General features: G+C 42.3%; 1 protein-coding gene across 2 annotated transcripts in view; it reads left to right on the top strand.

Annotated features, from left to right (window-relative positions):
• The window catches only part of ALPK1 (alpha kinase 1), a 186,719-nt gene that overhangs the window by 148,144 nt on the left and 14,802 nt on the right, over positions 1-23,773 (top strand). For both annotated transcript variants that reach the window (XM_073640635.1, XM_073640626.1), the window contains 6 exons: positions 10,127-10,213; positions 12,078-12,154; positions 12,890-12,985; positions 14,131-14,235; positions 14,924-17,147; positions 23,442-23,595. In XM_073640635.1, the coding sequence (XP_073496736.1) occupies positions 10,127-10,213; positions 12,078-12,154; positions 12,890-12,985; positions 14,131-14,235; positions 14,924-17,147; positions 23,442-23,595 (2,743 nt within the window). The remainder of the gene's footprint in view (positions 1-10,126; positions 10,214-12,077; positions 12,155-12,889; positions 12,986-14,130; positions 14,236-14,923; positions 17,148-23,441; positions 23,596-23,773) is intronic.

The following is a 23,773-nucleotide window of genomic DNA, read 5'->3' as shown; positions in this document are numbered from 1 at the left end:
GCTTTTGACAGGTAATCTGATGATGTAAATTGGTTAGAATGATCAGTAGATGTGAGGATATGAACGCAATGTTTGCCTCTTTACATAACATGACGTTTTAGGGGGTAAATTCTAAGGGGTACACATGCAAAACCCCTGAAAATGGGGATAAACCTTCCGATTTCTTGACAAACTTCCAGATATTTTTGTGCGCCTTTGAAAGCATACTGATTCAACCAAGGTTATCATTATCGCCCCATTTTCAACCCTTTGGGGAGGGTTTGAGTTTAGGAGTTGTGGGGTTTTTACTCACTAGGGTGCGACGGGAAGCAAACAGGAAGCAGGTTCCTTTAAATGTCATGGCGGTTTATTACTTCATAAACCAAAAAGCAAAAAAAGGAAAACAAACAGCCTTTAGGCTGGGTATTGTCCAGTATCCTGGCTCAGTCTGAAGACAACAACATACAGGAGGCCTTCTCCCTCAAAACACACAGACCATGTGCCAAACAACGGCATCTATTTTAAAGGCTGTTAACCACACCCAAAGGTGAGGTATGTGGGTAGATGGACCCGCCCAACTCTCCAAGCTACCCATAACCCGGTCCCAGGTGCACCAAATGATCCTCTTAGTGCTTATGTGCACTAGAGAAACACTCCGGGTTACATCACAGAGGACAGCCATCTCTGTGACACATACCTCCCATCGACTATGTGACCATTAGCCACCTTACAGGGTACACTGGAGGGGTAGTTTTTATCGTAGGCGGTTGAACTTGACAGAATCACAAATGATAGGCAATCGACCATCACTGGTGAGATTTTCAAACTAATTCATTTGACAGTTTCAGAGAAAAGTCGAATTCTTTGGAATTGTTCTAGCCACTTTCCAATTTGGGGTGTTTATAGGGTTGCAGCCCCTAGAATTGATTTGAAAAGAATTTCCGAATCATGAATTTCAGGGTCTGGCCTAAAGCCATGCAAAACTGTGGGTTACATCACAGAGGACAGCCATCTTTGTGACACATACCTCCCATCGACTATGCGAACATTAACCACCTTACATACCTCTCCCCACTGCCTAAAGCCGGGGGGCTTGGCATCTTCGTTTACCAGATAGGGGATTCTCGAGAGGACATCGGCATTACCATGTAGCTTCCCTGCTCTATGTTCTAAATAGAAGTTGAAATCTTGTAGGGCTAAGAACCAGCGGGTGACCCTAGCATTTTTCACCTTTGTTTCCCTCATCCACCTGAGTGGGACATGGTCAGTTAGCAATCTAAACTTCTTTCCTAACAGATAGTACCGTAACATGTCCACCGCCCACTTTATGGCCAAGCACTCCTTCTCTATGACCGAATAATTCTTCTCGCATGAGGAGAGCTTCCTACTCAGGTAGAGAACAGGGTGCTCCTCCCCGTGTATCTCCTGGGAAAGGACTGCTCCTAAACCGACATATGAGGCGTCCGTTTGGAGTATAAATTCTTTCTTAAAGTCGGGGGCAACCAGAACCGATTGCCTACACAGAGCCACTTTCATTTCTTGAAAGGCCGTCTCTGCCTCTGCAGGCCACTTGGCCATAGCTGATTTTGTCCCCTTAAGGAGGTCAGTCAGGGGTGCGGACATCATGGCGAAGTTAGGGATGAAAAGCTCTAGCTTGCTTCTTTGACAGCAGCCTCGGCCAGGTTTGGATTGCCCCCACTTTACTGTTTTGGGGTCTGATCTCTCCTCTACCCACTACATATCCGAGGTATTTGGCTTCTTCTTTCCCCATGGCACATTTCTTTGGGTTTATTGAAAACCCCGCCTTCCTTTGAGCATCAGACACCACCTGGACCTTTTCCAGATGACTTTCCCAGTCTGGGCTGAAGATAACAATATCATCCAGGTATGCTGCGGCGTACTTATTATGGGGTGCAAGGATTTGATCCATGGCTCTCTGGAAGGTGGCAGGGGCCCCCTGTAGTCCAAACGGCATCCGGACATACTGGAAGCATCCATCCGGCGTAGAAAACGCAGTCTTCTCCTTGGCTCCCTGTGCCATGGTGATCTACCAATATCCCTTCGTCAAATTCAAGGTGGTTATTTATGTACCTTGCTGGCCCAAGTCTCTCGATCAGCTCATCGACACGTGGCATGGGATATGCTTCGAATTTGGAGACCTCATTCAACTTCCAATAGTCATTACAGAGTCCCCATTCACCATCGGGCTTTGGGACCAAGACAATCGGGCTCGACCAACCACTCTTGGATTCTTCAATGACCCTGAGTTTCAGTATACGAGCCACCTCTTTGGAGATCAACTTTCGTCGGGCCTCAGGTATTCCGATAGGGCTTCAAGTTCACCCGCACATGTGGCTTTGTCAGAACCTCGTGTTCTATGACCCTTGTGCTGCCCGGCAATTCCGAGAACAGATCCCTGTTCTTCTGCAGCAACTCCCGACACTGCTGTTTTTGGGCCTTTGTTAGCGTCTCCTCTATTGCGACTCCTCCATCCTAACCTTCTGGTTTGACCAGCAAGCATGGAGCTTCAACAGCCTCTCTGTCTTGCCACGGCTTGATGAGGTTGATGTGGTATATCTGGTATGGCTTACGTCGTCCTGGTTGATGAATCTTGTAATTCACTTCACCAACCTTTTCCACCACTTCATATGGCCCTTGCTACTTGGCCAAGAACTTACTTTCCATGGTAGGAATCAACACGATGACTTTGTCACCAGGATTGAACTGCCGCACTCTGGCTAACCGGTTGTAGACCCTGGCCTGGTCCTCCTGTGCCTGGAGGAGATGTTCTTTTATGATGGGCATCACCTTCGCAATTCTCTCCTGCATCAGGACAACGTGCTTGATGACGCTCCTGTGGGGTGTGACCTCGGCTTCCCAGATTTCCTTTGCTACGTCCAGGAGACCCCGCGGATGTGGGCCATACAGGAGTTCAAATGGCGAGAACCCAGTAGAGGCCTGTGGAACCTCTCGGACAGAGAACAACAGATACGGCAGGAGACAGTCCCAGTCTCTCGCGTCCTTTTCTTTGGCCTTCCTCCGCATACTCTTCAAAGTTTTGTTGAACCGCTCCACAAGGCCATCTGTCTGAGGATGATATACTGATGTTCTCAGTTGGGAGATTTGCAGGACCTTGCACAATTCCCTCATCACCTTACTCATAACTGGTGTTACCTGGTCAGTCAGGATCTCCTTTTGCAACCCTGTCCGGGAGAAAACATGGACCAACTCGCGAGCTATACTCTTGGCGGAGGAATATCTCAGAGGGATCGCTTCAGTTTAGCGGGTGGTATAGTCCAAGATGACCAATATATTTTGATACAGAAACAGAAAAAACTGACGGCACTTCCAAAACAAGAAATAGGTGTGAACAGGTGCTTAATAGGAGCAGCTACCTCCATAGACAAATAACAAGCAAAGCAGCACACTGTAACGCTAAGTATGCGAACATGAAATATATGAAATTTGAATAGCATTACTGCTGTAGAAAATAGAAATAAATGAGAAATCTTAGCGCATAAATTGGCCAATTCATGTGTACCTGGTAGCCACGTTAAGACATCTCTCAAAATACCAGGACCCTACCAATGTGAATACCTCTCGCGTCCTTTTCTATGGCCTTCCTCAGCATACTCTTCAGAGTTTTGTTGAACCGCTCTACAAGGCCATCTGTCTGAGGATGGTATACTGATATTCTCAGTTGGGAGATTTGCAGGATCTTGCACAATTCCCTCATTGCCTTTCTCATAAAGGGTGTTCCCTGGTCGGTCAGGGTCTCCTTTGGCAACCCTGTCCGGGAGAAAACATGGACCAACTTGCGAGCTATACTCTTGGCGGAGGAGTTTCTCAGAGGTATCGCTTCAGGATAGCGGGTAACATAGTCCAAAATGACTAATATACACTGCTCAAAAAAAATAAAGGGAACACTCAAATAACACATCCTAGATCTGAATGAATGAAATATTCTCATTGAATACTTTGTTCTGTACAAAGTTGAATGTGCTGACAACAAAATCACACAAAAATCATCAATGGAAATCAAATTTATTAACCAATGGAGGCCTGGATTTGGAGTCACCCCCAAAATTAAAGTGGAAAAACACACTACAGGCTGATCCAACTTTGTCCTTAAAACAAGTCAGAATGAAGCTCAGTATTGTGTGTGGCCTCCACGTGCCTGTATGACCTCCCTACAATGCCTGGGCATGCTCCTGATAAGGCTGCGGATGGTCTCCTGTAGAATCTCCTCCCAGACTTGGACTAAAGCATCCGCCAACTCCTGGACAGTCTGTGGTGCAACATGACATTGGTGGATGGAGCGAGACATGATGTCCCAGATGTGCTCAATCGGATTCAGGTCTGGGGAACGGGCGGGCCAGTCAATAGCTTCAATGCCTTCATCTTGCAGGAACTGCTGACACACTCCAGCCACATAAGGTCTGGCATTGTCCTGCATTAGGAGGAACCCAGGGCCAACCGCACCAGCATATGGTCTCACAAGGGGTCTGAGGATCTCATCTCGGTACCTAATGGCAGTCAGGCTACCTCTGGCGAGCACATGGAGGGCTGTGTGGCCCTCCAAAGAAATGGCACCCCACACCATTATTGACCCACTGCCAAACCGGTCATGCTGAAGGATGTTGCAGGCAGCAGATCGTTCTCCACGGCGTCTCCAGACTCTGTCACGTCTGTCACATGTGCTCAGTGTGAACCTGCTTTCATCTGTGAAGAGCACAGGGCGCCAGTGGCGACTTTGCCAATCCTGGTGTTCTGTGGAAAATACAAAGCATCCTGCACGGTGTTGGGCTGTGAGCACAACCCCCATCTGTGGACATCGGGCCCTCATACCACCCTCATGGAGTCGGTTTCTAACCGTTTGTGCAGACACATGCACATTTGTGGCTTGCTGGAGGTCATTTTGCAGGGCTCTGGCAGTGCTCCTCCTGTTCCTCCTTGCACAAAGGTGGAGGTAGCGTTCCTGCTTCTGGGTTGTTGCCCTCCTACGGCCACTCCACGTCTCCTGGTGTACTGATCTGTCTCCTGGTAGCGCCTCCAGCCTCTGGACACTACGCTGACAGACACAGCAAACCTTCTTGCCACAGCTTGCATTGATGTGCCATCCTGGATGAGCTGTGCTACCTGAGCAACTTCTGTGAGTTGTAGAGTCCGTCTCATGCTACCACGAGTGTGAAAGCACAACCAACATTCAAAAGTGACCAAGACATCAGCCAGAAAGCATTGGTACTGAGATGTGGTCTGTGGTCCCTATCTGCAGAACCACTCCTTTATTAACTGTGTCTTGATAATTGCCAATAATTTCCATCTATTGTCTATACCATTTGCACAACAGCATGTGAAATTGATTGTCAATCAGTGCTGCTTCTTAAGTGGACAGTTTGATTTCTCAGAAGTTTGATTTACTTAGAGTTATATTCTGTTGTTTAAGTGTTCCCTTTATTTTTTTCAGCAATGTATATTGAGGCCTACGAGCAGACTTAACTAAGGGACCGACCAAGTCCATAGCAATTCTCTCGAACGGTACTTCAATGATGGGCAATGGCACAAGGGGACTTCGAAAGTGAGAGGTGGGGGTGGTTAACTGACAGGTAGGACAGGACCTGCAATACTTTAATATTTTCCGGTGACATCCGGGCCAATAGAACCTCTGCATGATCCGTTCCTGCATTTTTTCCACTCCCAGATGTCCTCCCAAGATATGTGAATGGGCCATGTCAAACACCCTCCGTCTATAGGACCCCGGCACCAATAACTGTTCCACAAGCTCCTCCCTCACTTTCGGTACAACAACTCCCCACTTAACATAAAATAGGGAAATCTTGTGTCAGTCCCAGGCTCCTGTGCGATCCCATTTATGACCGTGACATTATTAAAGGCTTCCTTCAGAGTTAGGTCCCTATGTTGGACTGACCCAAAATTCTTGCTGGTCACCCCTAACTCCCCTAAATGTCAGACTCAGGGGACACTACCATCCTCATTTGGAGAAATTAATCTTAAATAATAAGCGGAGTACATGGTTCATGGAAACATTCGGTTTAGAACCAGGGTTCCCTCGACAGTCCAAGTATGTCTGTGTTAGCTCTGCTCCGGAGTCACCTATACTTGCAAAGTAGTTTCTGGTGTTTTTCTAGCAAGGGAGCATAGCAGATGATTCTATTTGTTTTCAGGCCACATCCCTTAAATTCAAGGTTAAATTTACCATGGTCAGGGAGGGGGGATGGGTTTAGGGTGGGGGTTTGGTAATGGGTTTTCTTGGTGTGCACATGTATCATTTATCAGTTCTTGGCAAAGATAATAATTCTGAAATATTATATACTGTTTCCGGATTCCGGATTCTGAAAGTTATCTCTGTCCGAACAGTGAAATTCATGTCATGGAATATTCATGGCCTGAAAGACATTTCCAAAAGGCGAGCAATATTTGAGTACATTAGAAAATTTAATCCTGCTATAATAGGGTTGCAGAAAACTCACATGACCAATGAATTCATTAGGTTGCTAAATGGGTCCTGGTTGGGATTTAGCCTCCATTTTGTGTACTCCAATTATGCCAGAGGTGTCAGCCTCTTAGTACATAAAAGTATGCCCTTTAAAAGCATAGATTAATTTACAGATGTCAAGAGCAGATTTGTGGGAGGTTGGTACACAATATCCCATTTTGAGTGCATCACTGTCGTGGTATATGTACCTCCTCCATACTCTAATGTTTCGCTCAAGAAAATACTAGTGAAACTTGCAGAGTGGCCAGATATCCCCTCATAATTATGCGTGACTTTAATAATATCTGTATTTCTTCTAAGGATAACTGTCAGGCAGGGAATGAATCTCTTTCTCCCTGTGGTCGCCTGATTAATGAACTTTAAAAGGGAGAGAGCTTCCAATGTAAGGTTTTCTCTTGTGCTTCATCGACATACCAGTTCTCTGTATTTTCCTTATGGCCCCGTTCCTATGCGACATTGAATATTCCACTAGGTCCCGATCAGATCACTCCCCTCCCCTATTTCAGGTACGGGTGGACCCAACGCGGACTAGACATTCTTTGGGATGGAAACTTAACCCACTTTGACCCATGCTTATTAACAGTGATAATGTCAAGGCAAAACTTTCAGATTTTTTTGAGCATAACGTGGGCTCGGCACCCATTAATGTAGTTTGGGATGCCATAAAGGCATTCCTAAGGGGGGTCCTATTAAGAGAAATAAAGATGGTAAAGGATAAATCACGAAAGAAGGGAGAGGGGCTGGAGAGTAGGGTGATTGAGGGAGCATATATTCTCAATAATAGTTCAGAATAGTGGAAGGAGGCCAAGCAGCAATTACGAACATTCCAACTGGAGAAGGCGGATAATAAACGTAGGGTTTTAAAACAACAGTTTTATGAAGAGGGGGAAACAACTGGTTGTTTATTAGCCAAACTGGCACAGACACAACAGGATAATGCATTTATATATCAGTTAAGGGACAATGGAGGAAATGTAAATACTCAAAGTACTAAAATATTGCAGATTTTACATAGTTTTTATTCTATCCTTTATTCATCCATGGTTCATTACACTTAAGAGGAGTTAGTAAAATATTTAACCAGGATTGGTCTCCCCTCTTTAAGTGATAAGGACAAGGATTTCCTGAATATGCCGATCACGGTAGAGGAAATTCAACAAGTGATAGAGAAAATGCCTAATGACAAAGCCCCGAGGTCGAATGGTCCCTCTTTATGTTTATGAAATTTTACTATAAACTGGTAAAAATCCGTGCTTCTCCCCCTGGATGGGAGGGATATGAAGGGGATGGATGCAGTCTAAAGTATTCCAATATTACAAAAATTCGAATACCTTGGTATCTACATTACAAAGGAGACTAATGATTATATCCCTTTAAACCTTTAAATCTGAACCCCCTGGTAATCAAATCAAAGAATAAAGTTAGTGCCTGGAGGAAACTATCACTATTAGCTCTGGGCTGAACCAATCTCATCAAAATATGTCTTATGCCTTGCATTCTTTATGCCTTTCACAACTCTCTGGTCTGGATACCTAGATATTTGTTTAGGAAAATGCATAATATAAAAATAAACTACAGCTATCCAAAGATCAAGGAGGTTTAGCACTCCCACATGCTTGGGTGTACTTTCTAGCATCCCAATTCCAACCTTGTAGAGGATGGGTTTTGGAACGGATTCCAGAGGCGGGGACTGTAATCTTGAAATATTTGAGGGGGAGCGCAAATTTGCTAGACCTCTTGGAATCTCATAAATTTAAGGACACATCAGGGAATTTCCTAACTCTCCTTCTTATGCATAAAACATGGTGGCCTTGTAAGAAGCTGGGAATGAGAGATTGGGGAGTAGAAAAACAGGGATTGAGGTATGCGTATTAATAGTTTCTTGATGGTCACTTCTGCTCCTTTGAACACCTAAAACAGGAATTCAACTTGGGTAATTTTGAATTCTTCAGATATCTACAACTAAGACGTGAAGTAAGGACGCAAGAAACCATTTCTGACCTTTCCATCTCAATTAACGGGATAATAGACTATGTGATGAGGGGTAAAATGACTGAGGATATTATCTCCTTGCTGTATACCTCTTTGTTACCAAGAATCCTGGGTGAACCTATGGCTGTAGTCAAAACAAGCTGGGAGAGAGATATGGGTCATCCAAGGAAGAATGGGATGATATCTTGAAATCCACAAGCCAGATATCGATTAATACAGCCCAGAGGAGGTCGTAATTAGTTTTAATCCATAGAGGCTATAGAACCCCAAAAGCATTATGTTGGATAGGCCTCAGAATAGATGATCCCTGCCCCCATTGTAAGGAAGAGGGAGCAGATTTGATTCATATATTTTGGTCTTGTTCTCAACTGGGGGTTCTGTGGGAGAATGTAGGCAGCTTAATTTTGAAGGTTTTTAACATCCTTGTTCCTCTCATCCCAAGGTCTTGTGTCTTGGGTCTGGTGGGAGATATTGGAGATTCCTCTCCAAGTACTCTTGGCTGTAGCTAAAGTACGATATCACACCAGGAAGACCATTGCCAAACATTGGTTTTCCAAGTGGTCCTCCCTCAATAGACAAAGTAGTTTGGTTCTTAAATAGTACAATCCTAATGGAGAAAATTGTATATATTAAAAGAGAAGCAACCGTCAAAATCGGAAAACAATGGGGAGATTAAGTAAGATGCCCTGCTGTAGTGTCCGACGTGTTAGTGTCGGGTGGGCTTTTCAACTTATTAGCGTTGGGATAAACAAGGCTAAATTACATACTAGATTATTGATTTAAAGCTATTATATAATGTTTAATTAATAATCACTTGAGTGCGATGCGGGGAAAACTGGAGGCTTGTTCCTTTAAAAGTTCATGTGGATTTATTGCTTCATAAACCCAGAAGCCAAACCGAAAAGCAGATAGCCTTTAGATCAGGCAAACAAAGCAGGTCTTTGCTCACTCAGGCCTGTGTGGCACACAGGCTGGGGTAGAGTCCAGTATCCTGGCTTGGTCTAAAGACAAACATACACAGGAGGCCTTCTCCCTCCAAACACACAGACCATGTGCCAAACAACAGCCTCCATTTTATAGGCTGTTAACCACACCCAGAGGTGCGGTATGTGGGTAGCTAGACCCGCCCATCTCTCTAGACTACCCGTAACCCTGCTCCCAGGTGCACCAAACGCTCCTCTTAGTGCTTACATGCACTAGAGAAACACTCCGGGTTACATCACAGAGACCAGCCATCTCTGTGACACATACCTCCCATCGACTATGCGACCATTAGCCACCTTAGAATAAGTAGAGTCAAAATGTGTTATTTAGTTTGGTGTATATAGGTCAGGTACGACAAGAAGGTGGTTTGTTGGGGGGGGGACGGGAGTTGAGATTTTAGTTGTATGAATAGTGGTCATGTATGACAACAATGTATTTGTTAACAATGTATATTCTGTGCTTGTAACTATTGTACTGTTCTGAAGTCAGTAATGTCAACTTCTTCAATAAAAGTTTTCTTGATTAAAAAAACACAAACTCATATTGGTGGTGGGAGGGATTCATCATGGCTCCATTGCACTGTTCGGCACCGAGAACAACATACTTAATTATTTACTTAATATTTTATTTTTAATTTTAAAATTCAATAAACAGGTACTTGGAATTATTCTGAAGAGAGTGATCGACTTCTGGTTCAGTCTGTTTGCATACAGATACGAGGACAAATCCTGCAGAAATTAGGTGAAGAATTACTTTAGAAGTGTTAAAATATTGTTACAGATTGACATGGCATGCATACTCTTTAGCTACATACATTTGAGGCTGCCCTACTTTTGTTTTTGTGCATTAAATATTTATTTTAATATTTTAGGGGTTTTAGACTTATTTTCCTATTTACAACATATTTTATTTGCTTTTTAAAAAAAAACATATAATGTATATATACAGCACAACTACAGTTCATGAAAAAAGGAGAAAGTTTGAAGATGCCAATAAACTTTATTGAGAGCGACACAGAAACGAAATTATCACCAACGTTTCTGCTAGTGCCTTTATCAAGGTTATCTAAACATAAAAAATACATATATTAGTGTGACAGTCGCAATAACTCATACAAAAGAAAAATTACATAAATGGTATAGGAAACATACATAATGCTCATTGGAAAAAAATTATATTTACAAAATTAGTTTTAGGAAACACAGTTGAAATGTTGCTATACCTATAAGGTAAGGAACATGAGGAACATTAGATCTAAGGACTTTCAGGTTACTGGAGACCATAGATAAAGTCTCAGTTCCGCAAGGAAAACAAGTGACCCAAGTAAATAGAATATCTTTGTGCACATACAAATTCTATAATACAAGAAGCCTGCTGGAGAAACCATTATAGTAAGCCCACAAGTGTCTAAAGATAATTAATTACCTTATCTGGTACTCGGTGCTCATGAGTCGTGGTATATGATTCACGTGAGTTTAAGTGTAATGCGCGCTGCTGTGTAGAGAAAGGTGCTACTGTCCCTTACTAAATACATGTGTCGGAGGTGGATGTGATGTCAAAACAGGAAGCAAAAAGTGCATTCCATCTGGAGGAAATGACGTCACGCTGGAGGGAAGATGAGGCTTGGACACATAGACAGCAGGGCGCATGCGTGACTTGCGTTCCAACGGAATCATTGAAACAGAGCGCATGTACTGTGCAGCGCTATCTGAGATGAACACCGGGCTACGGAGTATAATGGAGAGTCGATGTGTTTATGTGTAATATAATGTAATACATGAGATCTATATAAAAGAAGTATGATGTAAAGGGGCCAATAAAATGAAGTAATATGTAGAGAATATAAGTATATGAGCATTATGTATGTTTCATATACCATTTATGTAATTTTTCTTTTGTATGAGTTATTGCGACTGTCACATTTATATATGTATTTTTTTTTATGTTTAGATAACCTTGATAAAGGTACTTGCAGAAATGTTGCTGATAATTTTGTTTCTGGGTCGCTCACAATAAAGTTTATTGGCATCTGCAAATTTTCTCCTTTTTTCATGAACTGTAGTTGTGCCGAAGGTATATATACATTATATGGAACTTTTTTTCCTTCTGAGCACACAAATTGTCCGTGCGAGTCCTCTGGAATTGGTATTTTTAAAAAAAACATAATATGGAAATTTTAAAATATTTAAAAAAATAGTATTGTTTTTAAAGAAAAATGCAACCCCAAAAATGTAAGGTCATGTGGACACCCAACCACCGCTTCATTCATGCCCTATGAGACTGCTGTAGAAAGCCTGGCGCAATGCTCGTCAGTCCTATAGGGAATGAGTGGGGCGGAGGTGAACCATACACAATGCCGCTCCATTTTAACAGGGATAACCGTTCCCCATTCTGACAATCAGTGCGGGACCCAGCGGTTGGACCCCCATTGATTCACAAGTTACCACCTATCCACTGGATAAGTGATAACTTGTTTTCACTATACAAGCTGTGTAATTGCCAATATATAAGTGCTTGCTTAATGAATACTTTGCAATATTGAAATTTATGGACCTATATATTTGTTGTATGGGAGTGATTAGAACATGCTTCTTGTGGATTGCAGGCATGTGGTACGAAGCAGCTGAGCTGATCTGGACCTCTATTGTTGGCTTTTTTGAACTCCCCATACCTGACAAAAAGGTAGATCTTGCTGCTTTATATTTAGATGTTCAGTGGTTCTGTGATCGATTGTCTTGTACACAGTTAATTCAGACTTCTTATCATGCTACAACATAAGAAAGGGGGGAGCAGCTTGGTGTGTTCTGGCCACTTCTATAATCCGTTCCTATTTTTAAAAGCTAAAATAGCTTTCAAGTGGGGCACAAAGGCAAATATTTAATAACAGGCCAGTCTCAGGTGCAATCATACGGTTCTTTGCTCTCTCTGATAATGAGATGCAAGGAGGAAGTTTTAGCTTGCTAAGTAATCTGTCTAATTACTGTTTTAAGTAATTGATCAATTATTATAGTCTCAAAAAGATGAAGCAGAAGGAAAGCACAAGGAAAGTCTAATCTTTCCCTTTGCAATGACAGTATAAAATCCATCCTTTCCTCAGCTGAAGGCAAAAATGTGCTCAGTGACCACTTGTTCTTGCTTTTTTATGTACTAATTGTACATTATTTATATGGCCACATCAAATATTCATTTGATTTAGATTTCTTCTTTGTTCATTCACTTTGCATTTTGTTAATTGTTAAAAAATAAACTATTAAAGCTTCTATTTTTGAAAGCATTCTTACTTTGCAGCATTTTTTCCACACTTGCCTAAAACTTTTGCAAAGTACTGTATATTTTTGTATTTTTTTACTGATTTGTCAGTTAATAATTTTTGTTCTTTAGTGGGTCTCACTATTAAGCTGTATCCTTTATTTTAAGGGAATTGGAACATCTCTTGGTATCCTAGCTGACATCTTTATATCGATGAGTGAGGATGACTACCAGAGGTTCAAAAATAGTACCCATGTGGGACTGGTAAGTGTTATATAATACATTTGACTTCTTATAATCTGAGATGTGTTACTGTGTTGCAGCATTGCTTTGACAATTTTATATTTTTACTTGCAGTACCTGTAATACTAAGCGATTCATATGGAATTGTATATTTAAAGGGGTTTTCCCAGGAACAAAAGTTAATTTTAATCAATAGATCTTGGAATAATAATAATTTCCACAATTGGGTGTGTGTAAATAAAATGTTCCTGTGCTGAGATGATCTTATAAATGTGCCCCTGCTGTGTACTGTGTAATGGCTGTGTCTGACCGTGCAGGAACATGGTCTGATCATACCACAGCTCCTGGGCAGGGGGGAAGCAAAAGATTATACAGTAATTACATCACTGGATCACAGCTGATTCTTTCTTTGAAGTAAAACATTGTTTAAAAACAGGCAGGAAAATGTTTTACCTCACAGAAAGAATCAGCTGTGATCCCATGCTAAAATGTCTGTATATTCTTTTGCTTCCTCCCCTGCCCAGGAGCTGTGGTATGATCAGACCATGTTCCTGCACGGTCAGACACAGCCATTACACAGTACACAGCAGGGGCACATTTATAAGATTATCTCAGCACAGGAACATTTTATTTAAACACATCCAATTTGGAACTTATTATTATTCCAAGATCTATTGATTAGAATGAACTTTTGTTCGTGGGAAAACCCCTTTTAAATGTTATAGGGGATGCCGGCCTTTGGCTTTTGACTGCAGGCTTGAGAACCAGCAAATCACATGTTCTGTGCGCTGTGAGGACTCCCTGGTGTGAGTGCCAGGAGTGAGTGGTCATGTGACCAAAAATATGCAATTTGCATACTTCCGGGCACATTCTGACTAGACGTGTCTGGCCTCGTTCAGTTCACTTGCATTGAGCGAGGCCGCGCAAGTCTAGTTGGCACTTGATCACATGTATTCAAATTGCATACTTGTGGTCACGCGCCTGCCGCTCCCATCGCTGACACTGGAGAATCCTTATAGCGCGCAGTATGTGCGATATGAGGATTCACAATTCTACAGTCACTTAGAGTGACTGCAGACTTGACTGGACAACCCCTCTAAATCTTGTTTAACATTTAGGGGTTATGCAGACCTAACAGAACGTACTGTATATATTTTCTTTGGCAGACTTTACTAGAAGAGTATGGACATAGATTACTGTCTGCAGCAGAAGCATGTAAACTGGCAGCAACCTTTAGTCTATACACACCCCTGTTTGTCCTTACTAACCTGGTAAGTGATTACTAGTTTAAAGAAAAAATGTTAGTTTGTTGTTTGTCTGTAAGTTAAAGAAATATGTTCCTGTTTAATATAGCTAATAATAATATACTGGCTTTCATATAATTTCTAGAATTACATGAGAAGGTTCTCACCTATACCATGGCATACAGTAAGCATCACTGGCAAACTTTATGCATAGAGGCCCACCAAAAAAAAACTATATCAAAAGTGACCCTTTGTATGAGAAAGGGGATATGGCTGTATGTACATGTTATTGTGTAAGCTGGGAGCTTTTCCCTGTGTATGCGTTAAACATAAGCCTCGACACAATGTGCACAGAGCCCTAACCTATTTACGATTCATGACTATGGTTATGTCGCAAGTAAGTCATGAGCACAGAAGCCGCACTATAAAAATGTGATGAAATTGGTTTGTTTGCCCTAACAAGTACTTTTTCCTTGAAGGATAAAAGAAGATGAAACTATTACAAATACTTCGTATATGTTTTTGGTTTTGGGGTTTTATTTTAGACATCAGAATCTACAGAGCATGGTGTCTGTCAATAAAAGATCCAGCACATAATAGTCATAATAGTTTGCTTGATTTTTTAACAGATTTAATTTCATATGCATCACAGCACTGTGTATTTCAAGTTACCAAAGCCAATGAACTAACATTATTTTCTATTTTTTTTTGTCAGAACATTCGTGGGACATGTTTATTATCATACAGTTTGTCAAAAGAGTGTCCAATTGAGAAAAGGTCTTTTTATCTCTCTGAAGCTAAGGAATCATTCCATATTGGTCTCCTCAGCAAGAAGAGAGGAGACCGAGTGATAAGTAAGCAGGAGCTCCACAGCTTTGTCAAGGCAGCCTTTTGTCTTGTAAATGTGCACAAGTGGCTTGACTGCAAAGCCCCCATAAATGAAGACGTGAACGAACTTTGTAAAGAAGCCACGGAAAAACTTGTGAAATATAACATATTGCCAGATAAACGAGACAAAGTAGACTTATCCATTGATATCATGTCTCTTGTAAGCTCTATTAAAGAACACTTAGATGTGCAACCTTTCCAGACCTCAGAAGACAATTGTTATGTCCCTGACAGCTATAAGAATTGTGTGACAAAAAATCTCTTTACTGGAAAAGTCAGTTTTACAAAGTTGTTGGATGTGTACTCACATCATCACAATTCTGTATGTGAAGTGTTTGACGTTACATGTAAGCAGCATGTCACCACAGAGGGATCAAGATCAGGCGCTTGTATCACCGCCTTAAAGACTAGTGATACTGTAAGCACAATAGACAACACGTCCATTCACACCGATGAAAAAAGTGATCGATCAGATGAGACATCAGCCAGAAGAAGAAAATTGGTACGGTCTGATGCAGTACGTCACTCTGATAGTATTAGACGGAAATTAAGTAGGTCACGCAATAGTAGTCATAGCTCAAGTTTGTCAAATTCATCTTTTAGTTGGGAATTCATACCAGAGCAAAAGGAAAAAGAGGAAGATAGTAGTAATGCAGAGAAAGTGGAGAGCATGTGTTCCTTAGATAACCTTGTTGAGCACATCCATGGAGATGACAAAAACCTTGACGTACATTTTAAGGGGCTCTCGGTTCAAGAAATTAAAAACTCTGCTAACCAGTCTGCCTGTTCCTCATATAAGCAATCAGAAGAATCAAATGATTTATCTAATCCCGACCCCAAAACTGGGAAAATTGACAGAAACTTTTCAAAAGCAACAGTTACCAAAAATTTGGTGGCTGCAGTATCAAATAACGCAGACACCGATCAGTTTTCAGATGATGAAGGCTTTGAGTTTGTTGAGCATATTTCAGAGTTATCATCTTTACCAAATGTCAATAAGACATTTGGCGTAGCAGGAACACACTGTATGTCTAAGAGTGGTATTACAGATGAATTGCTGCAAAATATGGCTGACTTGACTACTGCAACAGTGGATACTGCAGATGATAGTTGCTTTGGAATCAATACGAGTCTACCAAGTGGTAATGCAGGGCAAACTGTAATGCATGGAGTTGACCCACAAGCTGAAACAGAAGATGGTACAGATAATGCCATGACTAAAATGCATGAGAATAATTTAACACCTCTACATCCATCAAGTTGTCATGAAGGACACATAGTAATTCATGGAGCTGACATTAAAGCTGAAGCAGAAGATACTACTGATAACAGAGACCCAGGTAGCTTTGTAGGACAAACATTTTCTCTTGGAGCTGAAGGAGAGACTGAAACAAAAGATGATACAAACGACATACCTGTTGAAATATCCAAACACACAGTAAATTCTACATTAGTAGATGGAATTGAAGAACAAAGGTTGTTTCATGGAATTGACATAGAAACAGAAACCAAAGATACTGCTGATGATGCCAACATGGAAATCTCATTCCATTCAAGACGTAGGTCTACTATTAGCCACTATACATCTGACTCGAGTTCTGAAGATAAGTTGGAACTGCAATTCCTTCATCAACAATGTTCTGTGGAAACTTCAACTGATAGAACATCTTTACCTCACCAAAATAGTAGATTAAATTTGTCTTCTTCAAGAAGTCGCCAAGAACAGTTGGTAGACAATGTTGATCCATGTGAGAGCACAGAAGAAGGGGACGATAAGTCAAGTCTGGGTTTTAGCAGCAGCCATGGATCCAGCTCTTGGAGTAAAATAAGTCAGTTTTCTGGATCTTTTTCTGAATCAAATTCATTTTTGAGTTCAAGTGCAAGTTCCTTTGGTATGTTATCAGGTCTGAATACTGAGCAGATACAACAAGATCGTTTTCTAGATAACACTTTTTACGAAGCACTTCTTTCTGGAGTAAATCATTCTTGGTTGCTGGAGAGGCTAGAACATACCGGTGTATTTAGCTTCAATCATTCACAGAAGACACAAAGTAAGTATAAAGTAAAGTGATATTACTGTATACGTGTTTGGCAATATCTGTAGGTTGTCCACTAATACACAACTTCTTTTTATATACTAAAGTGCCCCAGATAAAATAAAAAACAAAACGCATACTTCCAAGATTGGTGCCACTCAAGCATTAGCGCTGTGTCTTCCTGCAGTCATGTGACATTATTATATCACGTGTGCGCTGCAGGCTATAGACAGCCACTGATGGGCTGCAGCCTTTATAGTTCTGTCAGAGGGAAGTCTGCTATCGATCAGTGTCCACTAGTTGGCTGCAGCAGGCACTTTTGCCAGTCAGGTGAGTATGTATTTTTATTTTATTTAAGGCACTTTATCAGGGGTTGTCCAATAGCTATACCACTGTTTTACTTATTTACTTTACTCACTTATATAGCAGCACCATATTCCACAGCACTTTACAGACAATATTGTCACTGTCTCCATTGGGGGTCACAATACAAATTCCCTATCAGTGTGTCTTTGGAGTGTGGAAGGAAACCGGAGAACCTGGAAGAAACCCTCACAAACACAGGGAAATCGTACAAATTCCTTATATTTGATGGGAATAAACCCAGGAAACCAGCGCTGAAGATCAACGGTGCTCACCACTGAGCCACCAATGCAGTTGAACTATTGTAAATATTCATACCATTAATGATAAAAGCAAATCAATTAATAAATATATTTGAAAGGCTTCCCTTCATCTTCCCTGACTCTCGTTCTCTCTCTTTCTTGTTCTTGTTATAGAACAGGGAGAGTGGAGTAGATTGATATGTAGGTTTGTGATAAAAGATTCAGTATAACCTGTTTTTTATCATTTAAACCTCTACTCTTTCTGGGATTTTCAGTCCGGTGGGCAGTCCAATCAGTGACTGACAGCCATCTCTGTATGCACATTTATACACGAAAATTGTCAGTCACTGATTGGACCGTCCATGGACTGAAAATCCCAGAATGAGCAGAGGAATAAATGAATAAAACACAAGTTTTATTCATAAAACATTATATTAATCTGCTCAAATCTCCCTGCTGTATAACATGATGGCAGCAGATTAGGATGCATTTTCATGTTGACGGGTTCCCTTTAACAGGTCAGCTTTGAACAGGAGCCTTAGCTATTGGAAGAGGTGATAATGTGCACAAGATGAGACATAATGGAGAACATCATGTGCCTTACTATACATGACTATCCGCTTTATGGTCCTCCTTTATCAAAACTAGTCAAACTCTGGCTCTGGAAAAAGTGAAGTTTTAGGGCTTATTTACATGTCGGTGTTTGGTCTGTATTTTTCATCAGTGTTTGTATACCACAGCCAGGAGTGAAACTTGCAGAGAAAAACTATAATTGAAAGACTGACAAGTGTTCTGTCCTTTGGAGACATTCCTGGTATTGGAATACAAATACTGATCAAAAATACTGATGTGTGAATAAAGCCTTACTCTGTTACTTTGGTCAACAGGACTATTTTTTCGTCAGACAGTTTTGATAAATTAGGCCGTATGTGTCTTATTATGCATGGATGACTTAACACTTTCTATCAGTTGGCCTGACCAGTTGTTATGAATTTTGCAAAATTATAGTCGAGCATATCGAGATGTTTTGGGTAGTTCTTCCCTTTACGTTTGGTAGGTTTTGTGGTTGTCGCATTTTATATACTGATTAATTGAATTGCATACATTGATTTTTTTATTTTTCTTCAAGCCTAACTCAGATTATGGTATACATAGTAGAATTCACTTTGTCTGCCTAACAAGCACTACCAGGCCTTTATATGTGCCTGTCAGGCTTGTGTAACACTTAATTGTCATAATTCTAATACTTATACTTGAAGGGAATCTGTTAGTAGGATCAACCCTCTTAAGCACTCTACATGAGCATGTAGGTCATAGGAAGCTGAATAAAATGATACCTTTATATCTGCGATCCGATGTCTTATTCCAGAGAAATCCACATTTTTTTTTCTTAAATTTAAATGTGCTGTTCAGGACTATGAGAAAGACACTGATCTGTATGAGAATCTGTCTTCAGAGTTTATTTTAAATAGAAGGGGACATTAACAGTGTGAGACATGTCACTAACACAGAACAGGAGAACTGAACTTTGTCTCATAACAAACACATTTGCTGCAGCTCTCACAGCTCTGCTGTATTACAACATTATTGCTGCACTGTCTGCCTGTGAGATGGAAGCTGAAGCTGAGAGGAACCTGCAGATGTGTCAGGTATAATCAAACACAGCTCTGCAGTGAGATCAGGATTTTATAAAAAGATATTTTTTTGCAATCAGACCTCTAATATGGGACATACAGATAAGTATAGATTTATATTTCTATCACCTGTATGCCCATATTAGAGGTCTGAAAAATCCCAGGGGGTAACAGATTCCCTTTAAGAGAGAGAGAGACTCTTAAGTAATCAGGTGTATATGAAAAGTGGTGTTCACCTCATTGTGCTTCCCCACAAATCTTTCTCCAGTGACTGGAGTAAGACTTATGGCATAAGGCACGCCACAGATAGTCATGAATTAGACGAGCTGTGACATCAAGCCCCGTTGCACCCCCATTCTGCCCCTGGTCTGGCCGTTTTGATGGAGCTGGTAGAAACTCCTTGTGAAAATGTCAAAAGTCGCAACATTTTTGCTCAATTTTCACAACTTTTAAAAGTGACTTACTCCTGAATTTTGGCATTGTTGCTTTACTTAATCGGGGCCTATATTCATTTTAAATGTGTTATCCTTAATTTTAGACTTAGCCTCTGCATATGGATGATAGTAGAGTGGATTGGGCTGTGGTAGAGCATGTGGATGATAATAGAGTGGATTGGGCTGTGGTAGAGCATATGGATGATAATAGAGTGGATTAGGCTGTGGTAGAGCATGTAAATGATAATAGAGTGGATTGGGCTGTGGTAGAGCATATGGATGATAATAGAGTGGATTAGGCTGTGGTAGAGCATGTAAATGATAATAGAGTGGATTAGGCTGTGGTAGAGCATGTAAATGATAATAGAGTGGATTAGGCTGTGGTAGAGCATGTGGATGATCATAGAGTGGATTAGGCTGTGGTAGAGCATGTGAATGATAATAGAGTGGATTGGGCTGTGGTAGAGCATGTGGATGATAATAGAGTGGATTAGGCTGTGGTAGAGCATATGGATGATAATAGAGTGGATTAGGCTGTGGTAGAGCATGTGGATGATAATAGAGTGGATTAGGCTGTGGTAGAGCATGTGAATGATAATAGAGTGGATTAGGCTGTGGTAGAGCATGTGGATGATTAATAGAGTGGATTGGGCTGTGGTAGAGCATATGGATGATAATAGAGTGGATTAGGCTGTGGTAGAGCATGTAAATGATAATAGAGTGGATTAGGCTGTGGGAGAGCATGTAAATGATAATAGAGTGGATTGGGCTGTGGTAGAGCATGTGGATGATAATAGAGTGGATTAGGCTGTGGTAGAGCATGTGAATGATAATAGAGTGGATTAGGCTGTGGTAGAGCATGTGAATGATAATAGAGTGGATTAGGCTGTGGTAGAGCATGTGAATGATAATAGAGTGGATTGGGCTGTGGTAGAGCATGTGGATGATTAATAGAGTGGATTGGGCTGTGGTAGAGCAGATGGATGATAATAGAGTGGATTGGGCTGTGGTAGAGCATGTGGATGATAATAGAGTGGATTAGGCTGTGGTAGAGCATGTGAATGATAATAGAGTGGATTGGGCTGTGGTAGAGCATATGTGTAGCGCCGGCGTCCCTGCCCTCTGCTAGGCAGGGACGCTGTTCCCCTCACCTCCCTGCTCCGTGCCCGGCGTCCTCCTCCCGCTCTGCTGGCAGCGCGCGCTCCTTCCCGGCCACTGTGCTTAGGGCGCGCGCGCGCGCTCTCCCTTCCTCTTAAAGGGGCCGCGCGCGCCGTCCTAAGGAGTCCCCGGCCAATGGCCGGAGGACTTCACCATATATAAGGCACCTCCTCCAAAATGGAGGTGCCCGAGCAATGTTGTTGCACTGTTCTACTCTGCTTCAGCCCTCAGGTCCCGTTGCCAGTTACCTGCCAGTTACCTGCCTGATTCCTGCCAGAGTCCTGCCAGTTTGCTGTCTGTTTCCTGCCTGTTATTCCTGCTACCTGCTTGCTAGCCTGAGGTCCGACGGTCTGCCTTACAACTCCTGTCAGTCTGTCTAAGGACCAGCTTGCCCGCTCACCTGGGAGCGCACATCAGCTACCTGCCTGCTTGCTAGCCTGAGGTCCGACGGTCTGCCTTTCTACTCCTGTCAGTCTGTCTATGGACCAGCTTGCCCGCTCACCTGGGAGCGCTCCTCCGCTACCTGCCTGCTTGCCTGCCCGGAGGCTCCGCCGTCACGTGCTGTGACCACCAGCTATTCCAGAGACTCTTGCCCGCTCACCTGGGAGCGCTTCTCCGCTACCTGCCTGCTTGCCTGCCCGGAGGCTCCGCCGTCACGTGCTGTGACCACCAGCTATTCCAGAGACTCTTGCCCGCTCACCTGGGAGCGCTTCTCCGCTACCTGCCTGCTTGCCTACCTGGAGGCTTCGCCGTCACGTGCTGTGACCACCTGCTATTCCAGAGACTCTCGCTTGCTCACCTGGGAGCACACATCCTCCATCTGCCTTGCTAGCCTACCTGGAGGTTCAGCCATCACAGGTCGTACCTACCCTTTACCTAGAGACTGCCCCGGTCACTTGCCGTGACCTCCAGCCCGTTCACCCAGAGACTGCCCCGGTCACTTGCCATGACCTCCAGCCCGTTCACCCAGAGACTGCCCCGGTCACTTGCCGTGACCTCCAGCCCGTTCATCCAGAGACTGTCCCGGTCACTTGCCGTGACCTCCTGCCCGTACACCCAGAGACTGTCCCGGTCACCTGCTGTGACTGCCTGCCTGGTCGCCACCCGCTCCCTTACAAGGACCGCCCCCTTGTATAGTAGCTCAGAGGTTCCGCCTCCCAGACCCGTTACAATATGGATGATAATAGAGTGGATTAGGCTGTGGTAGAGCATGTGGATGATAATAGAGTGGATTAGGCTGTGGTAGAGCATGTGAATGATAATAGAGTGGATTAGGCTGTGGTAGAGCATGTGGATGATAATAGAGTGCATTGGGCTGTGGTAGAGCATGTGAATGATAATAGAGTGGATTGGGCTATGGTAGAGCATGTGAATGATAATAGAGTGGATTGGGCTGTGGTAGAGCATGTGGATGATAATAGAGTGGATTGGGCTGTGCTAGAGCAGACAAAATTCTATGGTCAAAGGTATATATTTTATGTTTTGGGTAGAGGAACATGTATTGCGGCACAGAGGATGCAGATACTGTTGAAATTGAGACACCAGGCTGAGAGTCCCCCAACTCACGGGCCAAATAAATAGCGGTTCTGTTGTCTGCTGATATTAGCAGTACACCACTGGTGACAGGTACCTATAGATGCTTGAGCACCTGATTTCCATGCACACAAAAGCAAAGGAGATATATATATGTAGGTCCAAAAGTCTCTTAACAGTACAAAGCATGGAAATCCAGTAACTATTCCAAGCAAATGATCCTAAGGGTACACTTACACTGGCCAACCCGTTTCTGTTAAATAACTGCCGATTGGCTGTATAGAAGCCGATCAGCGGTCTTTTAATATCCTGTTTAGATTGGCCGACAACACATAAAATAATATTAACACAATCATTCTGCATGCATAGAATTCAATTATTCTTGGCAGCACATGTCCTGTTTATACTGGACATGTCCTTCCAATAACAATTATTTTACCTGATAAATGAACGTTCATCAGATGATTGGTAATCTGTTTAGTCAGGCCGTTTGGCGTTCCTAGGAACGATCGGCCGGTGTAAATGCTCCCTTACTCCCTTTTGGGAGTACTGCATTTAGAGACAGTACAGATCACAAGAAGACAATGGGTGATATACTAGGAGAGGAAAACAGTATGATGTGAGGAACATAGTGACACAGAAGCAAAATGGAGCGATGCTTGCCACCTAAACAGACTCATTCAGAACTGATTTTCAGTTGCCAAATTTTCTGCAACAATACTATGTGTAATATAGAATTAACAGTACTTGTAAAGTTGTGGTGCAACAACTTGATATTTTTGATTCTAGTACAAGGATTGTGGTCCAATGGGGACAGTGATGAAGTTGTTTGTAAAGAGTTGTGGTTTTAATGATGCTATATAAAAAAGTAAAATAACGAAATAAATATTTGTCATATGCTACTCCTAACGTGACAGTTGTGCCACCCTTATGTATTATATATAGATGCTTTGCTTCTTAAGTTTTCCAAAAAATCTGGGCTTTGGACAGCCCAAGAAACAATTGTACATATTGGAGATGATGTGGATGTTAAAAAGAAAGGCAAGCAAAGAAAAGCTTTCTGGATCCACTTTCTACACCAGGATGAGACTTTGGGAAGGTAGGTCGCCGACCGTGTTTGGTATGTAAATTAGCATAGCTTGTTTCCAGTTGTCCCAGTGGCCCAGTGTCTGGATGCATTCCCTACCAGCGCATCTTAGCCATCTATACCCCTGGTTATCGAGACTGCAAATTCTTTGATATGACTAAAAACAGTTTATCCATCCAATACGTACATG

Source organism: Phyllobates terribilis, unplaced genomic scaffold (genome assembly GCF_046119375.1).
Source record: "Phyllobates terribilis strain yellow unplaced genomic scaffold, ASM4611937v1 Scaffold_1__5_contigs__length_1240528914, whole genome shotgun sequence".
Taxonomy (NCBI): domain Eukaryota; kingdom Metazoa; phylum Chordata; class Amphibia; order Anura; family Dendrobatidae; genus Phyllobates; species Phyllobates terribilis.
This window is presented reverse-complemented; position numbering and strand designations above follow the sequence as displayed.